Source organism: Felis catus, chromosome C2, assembly GCF_018350175.1.
Source record: "Felis catus isolate Fca126 chromosome C2, F.catus_Fca126_mat1.0, whole genome shotgun sequence".
NCBI lineage: Eukaryota > Metazoa > Chordata > Mammalia > Carnivora > Felidae > Felis > Felis catus.
In genome coordinates this window covers 9,062,552-9,073,255 of record NC_058376.1, presented here as the reverse complement: position 1 = coordinate 9,073,255, position 10,704 = coordinate 9,062,552, and the positions used below count along the sequence as shown (strand labels likewise).

Sequence of the window (10,704 nt, the reverse complement as noted above, 5' to 3'; positions counted from 1 at the left end):
TGTCCCCTGCTCACCTGTCTTTTAATCCTGGGTCTTTTACTCACTGGCGCTGTGACCCCAGGCAAATACTGGTCAAGCAACTTATCTCTTTATATTTTCATTTCCTCCTTTGTTTCTTTTTTTTTTAAAGAATATTTTTAAAGTTTATTTATTTTGAGAGAGAGAGAGAGAGTGAGTGGAGGAAGGGCAGAGAGACAGAGGTAGAGAGAGAGAGAATCCCTAGCAGGCTCTGTACTGTTAGCACAGAGCCCAATGGCAGGCTTGAACCCGTGAACTGTGAGATCCTGACCTGAGTGGAAGTCCAATGCTTAACGGATTTAACTTCCTCCTTTGTAAAATGAAGTTAAGAATAGCGTTTATCTCATTGGACCAGATTAGTAAACAAAAAGAATGAACTGGGCATATAGTAAGTGCTCAATACACTCTAATCACTATTATTATTGGTCTTTCACTTGAGTAGGAGATACAGACATATTTAATTTAGTTGTGACAGAATTCGAGAAAGAGTTTGAAAAGAGAAACCTATTTTTTTTCTTTAGTTTGTACTAAGTCTATTACCTAGAATAACTTCACCAGGCACATTCTAGACCATGACCATCAAGGTAGGACTAACAGAACATCATGCTATTTTTAGACTTTCTTTGCCTTCTTTATTGGTTCAGATTGATTGATTTGTGTAATTTAAACCGTAGGTTAAAATTGCTGGTTTCAACCTGCACGAAATGATGACGTTTCGGGTGTAAATCCCTGGTCTGAAAGGAATGGCAGATCCCAGCCCGCATAGCTTCTCCGCGGTCGGATAAAAGCTAAAATGGACCGCACCCGTCCTTCCGAACAGACATGGCATTTGTTGCCTGGGGTCTGAAGGTCAGCAAAAAACAGTACGGAGCTGCTCCATTAGTCCCTCATTTTTCATGCTGTTACGAGTCAGCAGTGGTGCAGTTCAGTAGCTCTAACTGGTAAGGCCCAAAGGGACCAGATGGGCTCTCAGTGCTCATACATTACTGGTGAGAGCTTCCGTCTGGGGGAGACACCAATGGCAGGAGAAGCCCACGGCGGCTGGGATTCCCCGTCACCATCTCCGTGGCCTGGTCTGAGGGCCTGGAGGACCTTGTCAGGAGGAAGCATGAAGTTCGTAGAGTATAAACCCACCTCTGGCCTTACTGGATCCGGGGGCCCCAGGCTGCGGCCTGCCTGGCCTCTTGACCCTTGTCCTGGAGCCTCCCCTTCTAGCCCCCCCTGGTCCTGGGGCAAGGGTTTCACCAGGCCACGGCAGCAAGCCTGGCCAGTTGGCTCCGGGTCTGTGCTGACCTGTTGTGGCTCTCTTCCCTGCAGGCAGTAATGCTAGGACCCTGGAGCCCTGGTGGCCCTTCTACAAAACCCCTTGAGAATGGAGGAATTCGTGAAAGTGCCACTCTGTGGGTAGGTCTCAGTCTCCACTCTTCCCTCAACAGGGTATTTTCTTTACACGTTCAGAACTTGAGGTTCGGGACAGAGACAAGAGCAGGGCACCATCAGGGCACATCATGGGCAAGGCTGTGGAATGAAAGGCCACGGAACAGGACCAAGCTCCCCGGACCAGCTAATGGGACAGCTGTAAGAGTCTGAGTGTGAGTGAGTGAGTGAGTGTGTGTGTGTGTGACCACGTGATTTAGATCACAACCAGAAAACATCATCAATGTTCTGACAGCAGTCAGAGCTCATGTGACCCTGTCAGCAGTTCTTTCCAGCTAAAGAAGTCAACAGACTCTGGTACCTGCTCTGAAGGCAGCTGGCATCATGCTTCTGTCCCCAGAAAAGCCAGCGGTGATCTGCGGGGCAGTCGGGCTTGAGCCGTGCTCCTAACTGGGCTTCTTGCCAATGCCTCGGGAGCCAAGCGGCCAGGCACCTTTTGCTCTGTCTTTTTTCTTCTGACTTTTGCTTCCTTACTAGTGGAGGCTACCAGGAGAAAACAACCGTTATCTTTACTTTGTGATTTAAAGCAATCATCTTTTCCCCCAGGGACCCTGTACTTCCTGCCCTGCCTCTGGGCTTAAGCTGGAGTGACTGTTCTTGGTGAATATCCCTCAAGCATCATTTCCATGAACATCAGCCCGGCCCTCCTCTGATTCTCCCATCCTATGTAGGTTGTGGCCACCCTCTGAGGGTCCCCATTGCTTGGCGATATGGAGTCCTGACAGTAGGTTGTGGTTACAAGACCTTAGCAGACAGAACAGACTGGAAACAGAAACAAATACTGTCCATTTCATTAACAACCACATCCAAGAGGTTTATTCCTGTATCGCAAACAAACCCCACTGACCCAACTCCCAAGTCGCTTTTCATTCAGCTGTTATTAAATCACCCACATAAATACACATAATAAATACAAAAACAGAAAGGTTTTTTTTTTTTTTTTTTTTTTAAGTCTTTGGTATACAGAGCTTTCCTCCCCTCTCCTATTCTCCCTTCCTTCCCTGTGTTCTCAGCCCACTGCCTCATACTCATATTAATTCCTCTGGACAAAAAAGTAGCCCGGAAGTAAACTCTGTGCCGGGACCCTGCATCGGAGCCAGTCTGGGTCCTGGTGCCGCTGTGGACTCGGGGAGGGACGGGCCCCGGGGACTCACACATAGTCGTTCAGTCTGTACCCGCTGAGCGAGGCCGAGGTGGCCGAGGGGGCCCGGTTGTCCTTGAAGGCGGCGGGGGGCCGGTAGGCGGGCGCGGTGGCCGTCGCGGCCCTGGGCTGGGCCTGGTAGGGCCTGGAGGGCCCCTCGTCCTGGCAGGACAGGCAGAGCAGCGTGCCGCCGATGAGCGACAGGGACGAGGAGATGAAGCCGAGGTACAGGGCCTGCCCGATCTCGAACTTCATGCCGCTGGGCAGCAGCGGGTTGTAGAAGTTCTGCACCACGTCGTTGGTGGTCCAGGACACCGCCACCAGGCAGAGCAGGCCGGCCAGGATGAAGAGCGCGCCGCCCAGCGCGGCGAACGTGGTCTTGGCGGGCGTGCCCTTGGCGCAGCGCGTGCACTTCATGCCCACCACGGCGCAGGCGCAGGCCACGCCCGAGAGCAGGCAGGAGATGACCATGAGCGCGCGCGCCGCCTGCAGGTCGCGGGGCAGCGCCAGCAGCGAGCGGTAGATCTGGCACTGGTAGATGCCCGTGCTGTGCCACACGCACTCCATCCACAGCCCCTTCAGGTAGGACACGGCCGTCAGGATGTTGGTGCCCACGTGCGCCGTGCGGCGCCAGTGCGGCAGGATGGTGGTGATCAGCGTGCCCACCAGGCCCAGGAAGCTGAGCAGGAAGCCCAGCAGCTGCACGGCGGTGTTGGCCATGGCCCCGGTGGCCGGCTGCCGGGCTCGCTCAGGCGCCCGCCGGAGTCCTAATGAGGCCGGGAGGCGGGGCAGGGAGAGAAGGGAAATGGGTTAAAGATTATCTTGCTGCGTTTATTTCTGCCCCTGAAACCGAGTTTTCCGTGGGCAGTTGCTAGGACAATTAACATATTTTTAAAAACAGTTTCTGACACTTCATTGGGTGTCCAAGACATTTTCCCTGCAAGGCCAGAAGGGGAAGGGATGACAGCAGAAATCTGGCCCGCCTGCCCTTCCCCGGGGCCCCCCGCCCCGCCCCGCAAGGGCAATCCAGAGCCCCAGTTTCTGATCTATCAGCACTTAGCAAGCCGGCGTGGAAAGTTCTACCTTCTGGCTACCCTTAAACACTTCGGCTGCGTTTGAATCTCAGTTCGTGCTGCTTGGTCCGTAATCACTTCCGTTGTTAAACCCACACGTGGACTGACAAGAGCTAAGGTGTGCGCTACCTGTGCCTGAGAAATTAGCCCCAGACTGCCTGTCAGGATGAAACGTCTCCCGAAAGGGGGTGACTTCCCTGGGCTCTCAGCGAGGGAAAGGTTTAATACCCACAGACAGGTCTGACGCTTTCTTCCAGAACCCCAGAGCTGGATGTGAACTTCGAGATTGCGCACTGATGTCAGGGGCCAGGGAGTGACCAAGGTCACAGCTCCTTAGGTGCCGGGGCCAGGACCACAAACCAGGGCACCTCCCCTCACACCTGTCTGCGGAGCGGTGTGCTTGTCGCTACCTGACTTGCAGAGAGACGGGAATGCGGAGCCATTTCAGAGGTTTCAGAAATTCTAACCATGGCCAAATCCAGAACGCTTCTTGGGGGCAAGGACCCGGCACCTAGGTAGTGCCAGACGAATAGGGGACACTCGGGAAGTGTTGGAAGGGAGGAAGGAGAGAGGCAGGGAGGCAGGGGAAAGGACGAGACGAGGAGAGGAAGGGAGGAGGGAAGGCGGGCAGGTGAGCAGAAAACCCTTGTGAGCACCACTGGGTCCTCTCTCCTGCCCGGGGCAGGGTACCAATCCACCCTGTCACCCCCACCCGCTGAGTGACTCAGGGTGTCTGTCTGGGCTCAGCTTCTTTCTCTAACATGAGGGAGCTGGACTCCATGGCCCCAGAGTGTTTCCTGGTTCTGGAAGCTTCTCTGCTGATGACAAGTCACTTCAGCATCCCAAACCAAGGAAGAACCCAGTGGGCAAAACCTACTTCCTTCATCTCAGTTAAGCGCAGGAAGGCTGCAGGGAGCGAAATGTGGGCTGGGAGGGCATCTCCCAGGCGGCACAGAGGCTCACTGCGACTGTCTTTAACCCTGGGTCCCCTTGTGGAGAAACCCCCTACTAAGTTACAGCGCAGGATTTGGTTAGTAACACAAGTGCCATTGCCACGGGGGGCCCGTACCGTCATCTTGGGGGATTTAGAACACCGGGCTTCGATGTCTCAGCATTGCAGCGGGTATTTCTTAGTTCCGTGCTGCTTAACAGACAAACAAAACTAGGGGACAACGAAACAGCGTGGTGCCCAGCAGGACACGCAGTGGTCAATGTTAGGGTTTTCACAGGCGTTTTAAATGATGCTTTCTTCAGGACGCGGTGGTCTCCACACGCACTTCGCCCTGACAGGCCACCTGAGCCTTGTCATGATGCTGGCTTTCTTTAGACTCTGCTCCAAGGCTTCTTCCCTCCACTTAGCGAGCACCCACTCTGTGCAGGGGCTGGGCTCAGGGTGGGGGGCGCCCGACAATCTCTGCTGTCCGGAGCAGGGCGGGGCCGGCTGTCTTGCAGCCACTGCCGGGGAGGAGATGGCACCCGGGTAGGGGGTCACTCCGATGGATGAGGCAGGGCTGCTGCAGTGAGCCCCCCGCCCCATGTGCTGAGTGCCCCAACAGAGCTACCACCAAAAGTGCCCGTTTCTGGGCCTGAGGGATGCCGGGCACTTTGCAGAGCACTGACATAACGTTGCCCCATGTGTCCCCGTAGTAACCCGGTCATGCAGCAACTGTTCATCCTGTTTTACACATGGGGGATCCGGGTGCAGGGGGTGAAGCTCTCTGCCTGGCCTGGCTGGTCTTTTCCCTGGTTTAATTCCTCCTTCAAATGCTACGCTTCGCGAGTCAATAGGACGGACGTTGGCATGAAGACTGAGGGGTGGTGTCATCAGTGTATTCTGGAGAGTCAACACTTGTCCCGCTTGTCCCCAGAGAACATTAGTCTTGATCCTTTTGCAGTGGTTCAGGTGGCCAGGGTGACCCAACGGTTCTGGTTTGCTGGAGACTGAGAGGTTGCCTGGGGCAGGGGACTTGCAGTGTGAAACTGGGACAGTCCCAGGCCAGCCTGGACAGTCGGTTCCTACACGTAGCCTGGAGGCTCCCAACTTCTCCAAGTGGCCTTTGAGATCCTTCCAGTCCTGCATGGAGGTTGTCCCCAGGCTAATGGCCGCTTAGGCTGTCCCTGGTCCTGGCCATTCTGAGGCTTCTCAAAGCTCTTGCTTGTCAAGGTCAATCGTTAAGTACACTGATCCTCAAGAATGTGGCATAAAAGCTAAGCCCGCTTGACCCCGTTAGTCTAGGGAAGTGGACCAGAAGTTTATTGGAGGTCTAAATATTTATGGAGAGCTGTGACTGCTAATTTTAGAAACCATTAGGCTGCTATTTTTAAACTTGTACTAGAAGGATTTGCTAATTTAAGAAGTGAGTGTTAATGAGCCCCCAACTCCCAGACACCAGCTCCCCACCCCTTCCCTGGAGTTACCAGCAGCTGCTACTGGCATTAGGTCATAATTCAGCTTCCCAGCAACCACTGTTCTCCGTGGGGCCATTCAATGGAAAAACAATTTCAAATGAACGCACCTCCTCGGAAACCACCTAAAACCATCCCTGATGCTCCGGAAGGATCTTGCCCAAGCATGCCTCCCAAGAGGGGCAGTGCATACAGGACCCGCCGGGCCATGTAGAGTTGCAACTGGCTTCACCTGCGGGCCACTTTTTCCTGCAGACGTGCGCGTGCTTGTGGAAGCGTGCGCTAGAGAGATGTGAGTCCAAGACAAACATGGTTCTAAGAATCAAGTTCCAAAAAAGACCTTGACGGCCTGGGTGGGTGAGGCTGAGCGTAACAAGATAATGCATTCCAGGAATAAATGTTGTGTCTTGCATCTGGGTTTGCAAAGCCTCCAAAGCACACTCCTGGGTGGGCAATACGTGGCTTAGGTGTGTGCTTGAGCACGATTTAGGATGGTGTTTCCCAGTGAGTGTTTCTTGCCACGCTGTGTTTGCAGGATGTCTCCTGTGAGGATGTAAATGTCAGGTGGGTCTGTCGAAAGCCGGTAACCACAGACCTTCTCACCGCCCTTACTATGCAGGTGTGCACTGTGAACTTCTCGAAAACACTGTGCGGCGTTTCCTAAACTTGCTTGACTAGAGACATCCTCTCCTGACTTTTCCAGGGAACGGCCTGAAGTCAAATCACTTTGGCAAGCAGGCTGAGAGGTTATAAGTCCCCTGAAAGTTTCATGGGGGCAGTGATGAGCTAGAATTGCTAAAAGAAAAACCAAAAACCAAAAAACCAATTTGGTTTTCGGGAAGGTGAATGAGCACAGACAGGAAGGCCAGCAGGATGTAGGGTTTGCCCTCAGCAGGGTCTCAGAAAGCCCCGGGGCTATAAAGTAACACGAAAATCCTCGAAGGCCAGCTGTGAAACACACCAGGGCACGCTCGGCCCCTCAAACTGGATCTGGTTTTATGAGCACCAGATCTGAAAGGTGAGGGTTTTTTTCCATATAAACTTTTATGGTGCTCCTTCCTCTGTTGTCTGTGAGCTACATTCCTTTTTTTCTTTTTCTTTTTTTTTTTTTAAGGAAATAAATAATTAAAAAAAAAAAAAAAGGAGCAGGAACATGGTGTAGTCTCTCCATTGCATTCAACCTCCCAGCCCGCCTGGAGTCTAGCTGCGTCAGCTTTGGAGCTTTGTCTCCTAATTAGGTGTCAACAGTGGGGGCCAGTGGGGACAGCCTGGCTGGGACAAGGGACAGACGCAATGTTTGCCTAGCCCCTGCTCCTGCTTTTTTACTGTCCAGTGTCCCTGGGCACATCCATTCTTCATTTTGTCTGGTCTCCCGAAGACCTTTCTCCTGCCGGATAAGGTGTGGGCTCAGGCCTCCCTGCCCCCCAGGCTGCCTGGAGGGGTGCAGATGTGAGGCCAGTAGGACCTTTGAGTCACACGATGCCCCCATCCTGCAGAAGTCTCACCTTTGGTTACTTTAGCTCTCCTGTGGACACACGGGGCTCGTTGGCCCTTCCCCACCCACACTGCTGAAGGGCATGTCAGACCCGGCGTGGGAGCGGTGCAGCCCGTGGGGAAGGAGGTTCATGAGCCAGGCGTGTGGGAATTTCTTTACCCAGAACCCCCTGGGCTCATGTCTTGGTGAAGAGTTGGAAGATTCGGCCACTCAGCCCCTTTTTAGGTTTGGTCTGCCCTGCAGTGGGAGATATCAAGCCATCTGGGAACGGGCGATCACACACACCTCATCACACACATTACACTGTCCCCAAGGGCTCCTGACATGGGGTTGGATCCACTGTGGAGACAGCATACAACCTTGTTTCCTAGCGCTTATCAAGAAAGAGGAAGAGCTGCCTTTAAATGAAAATGGTCCTTGGACCTTGAAAGAATGCAGAGTTGTCTCAACCTTGATGTTCAGCAGTTTAAGAAAATGGCTCAAAAAACCGTCTGTTCTTGTTGCCCCAGCTAGCTTGGCTGTGCATTATCGCTTAGATATTTCACAAATGCTACAACTTGGGAACTAAGAATAAACTCAAGGAAGATTTGGATTCACCTTAATGATATAAATGAGCAAAACTAACATGAGAAAAGAAAGACCTTTTATGCTATATCCGAATAATTGGATTGGACTCCAGCGGCAATACTCTAGTACTTGCTAAGCACATGCTGGCTGCCGTGTTCCTTATTAACGTACAAAGCAAATGGATCTCTTTCCTAGAAGCTGGAGGTGCGATTTTAGTACACCTTCTTACACAAATATATAAGAATTATGTGAAAGTGATCAAGTAATACCTTTGAAAAACCATTTCATATTCATTCAGAATGGGCCACACTGTGGGGTTTTTTTTGGCTCTAAAAATGAAGTTTCCTTCATTACAGCTCCAAACATTCTATAACTTTCCTTGGGTTCTTTTTCAGACTGGCATGCATCTGTATTTTAAGTTTATGAGGACTTCTCTGCCATCTACCCATGTTGTAGAACTGCAGTCTTTCTGTGACAGGCAGAGACAGAATAATTGTATGGCTAACTTCTTACTACCATGGTGTTTAGGGCTTGCTCATGTCATTCAGGGATATCAATGTGAAACATCTTTCCCACATCATAGAGAAATGACAATTTATAGATTAAATTTTTCCCCTCTCTTTTGGAGGACTAAAGAAAAACCTATTTTTCATAATAAGAACTGGTTTGGGGAGAAGCCCGTGTTAATACAAATGAAAACCATGGGTATGTGGTTAGATGCTTGTAGAGACCATTTTCAACTCAGCGAGATTGAGCAATCTATTGATTTAGTGAAAACTCCGAGTTTAAGTAACCACAGTCATAAAAATTCCAAACCATTTCTCAGGAGGCATTATCTCTCTAATTCCAACTCACCAAATTTCATTAGAAGCCATTAAAAGTACAGCAGATAGATATTTCTAAATGAAATGATCAGATTTCATTTAATAAAATACATTGGTGCCTTTGCATAGCTGTTTTTCCTGACAAGATAGTTGTCTAGATTTGCCATGTTGTTGTTTTCCCTTTTCAAGGTATAGGTGGATAAAAACCTGTTAGACAAGAAAAATATTAAAAAGTAAAAAGACACAGGTTATAAGAATATTGTCTAGAGAGTCAAAGATTAGATGATTCATAGTTAAAATGTTCCATGGGAAAGCTTTATATAATAAAGGATGTTATGGGTTGAATTATATCCCCCCCAAGAAGATAATGTTGAAATCCTAATGTCTAGTGCCTCAGAATGTGCCTTTATCTGGAGATAAGGTCGTTGCAGATATAACTGCAGGTAAGCTCATTATAATATAGTTAAGATGAGGTCATACTGGACTAGGGTAAGCTTCTAAACCAATAAGACTGGTGTTCTTATAACAAGATGGCCTTGCGAGCACACAGAAAAACAGGGAGGACGCCATGTGAGGAAGGAGACAGAGATTGCAATGATATGTCTATAAGCCAAGAAATGCCAAGGTTTGCCAGCAACCACCAGAAGTGGGGAGTGGAACAGAGTTTCCCTCACATTTCTCAGAAGGAACAAGCCCTGCTGACACCCTAGTTTTGGACTTCTGGGCTCTAGAGCTGTAAGAATCTGTTGTTTTAAGCCACCCAGTTTGTGATACTTTGTTACAGCAGCCCTAGGAAGCCAGTACAGGGGACTAGCTGAACGGCAATATGCGGAGTTGTAGAAAAAAAGCACTCGTGTCTGAATAGAAGTGGGTCCTTTCTAGAACGGGTATTGATCACAGTCTGGTGGCTTCACATCTGTCATGGAAAACAACAAGGCAGTAGTTAGCTTTGTGCCCCAAAGCATAGAGGACAGAATCTATGGAGAAGGAAGAATTTGGAAGACTCGTTGTAGTTGTGGAAACTCAAGAGCAAGTGCCAACTACAGTAAGTAACCCATACAGCAATCAGATGACTCAACCTCTCCAGATTGGAAAAGTGTATGAATCCACGGATCCCAGCCTGCCAGACTTTCCCTTGGAAATCCAGTAAAGCTCAGTGGGACCTCCCTTTGGGGCTTAACGTCAAAACAGAAATGAAAACAAGCAACAGGACATTGTCCTAGCTGGACTGGTAACCTCCATGAACAAGATAACTCTTCCATGAAATTTTTAAGCTTGTGAGAATGATTTATCTGGGCAATGAACTGGAAACATTGCAGTGATAAAAAATATAGTGTTAAATGAAAACATGAGACTGAGATTTACTAATGTTAAATAAAATACAGTTAAATATAATGTCTAATGCTCATTCTCTATAAATTTAGCCTTCTGAACCCAACTTCACAGAAGCTGTTAGTTATTAATGATCGGAATAAAAATAACCACAGCTAAATGTAGGAGTGGCTTGTGATGTGCCAAACATGTGCTAAGCGCTTCCGTTGGCATTAACTTATGTAATCCTTCAAGAAATCTATCACGTGTATGTTGTTGTCCTCATTTACAGGTGGGGAAACTGGAGCTTAGGTTAAGTAACTTGCCCAAGGTCACGCCTGGGCTGTTTCAGGGAGACCTGTGATCATCCAGGTAGGAGATGCCGGCAGTGACAAAAGTGAGTGCTGGAAGTGTTTCACTGATGGGTTAGCT

General features: G+C 49.9%; 1 protein-coding gene across 5 annotated transcripts in view; it reads right to left on the bottom strand.

Moving 5' to 3' along the window:
- Positions 1-2,237: 2,237 nt before the first annotated feature.
- Positions 2,238-10,704, bottom strand: part of CLDN14 (claudin 14) — a 57,547-nt gene continuing 49,080 nt past the window's right edge. For all 5 annotated transcript variants that reach the window (XM_045036631.1, XM_045036633.1, XM_045036632.1 and 2 more), the window contains one exon: positions 2,238-3,363. In XM_045036631.1, coding sequence (XP_044892566.1) covers positions 2,606-3,316 — 711 coding nt within the window. In that variant the 5' untranslated portion in view covers positions 3,317-3,363 and the 3' untranslated portion in view covers positions 2,238-2,605. The remainder of the gene's footprint in view (positions 3,364-10,704) is intronic.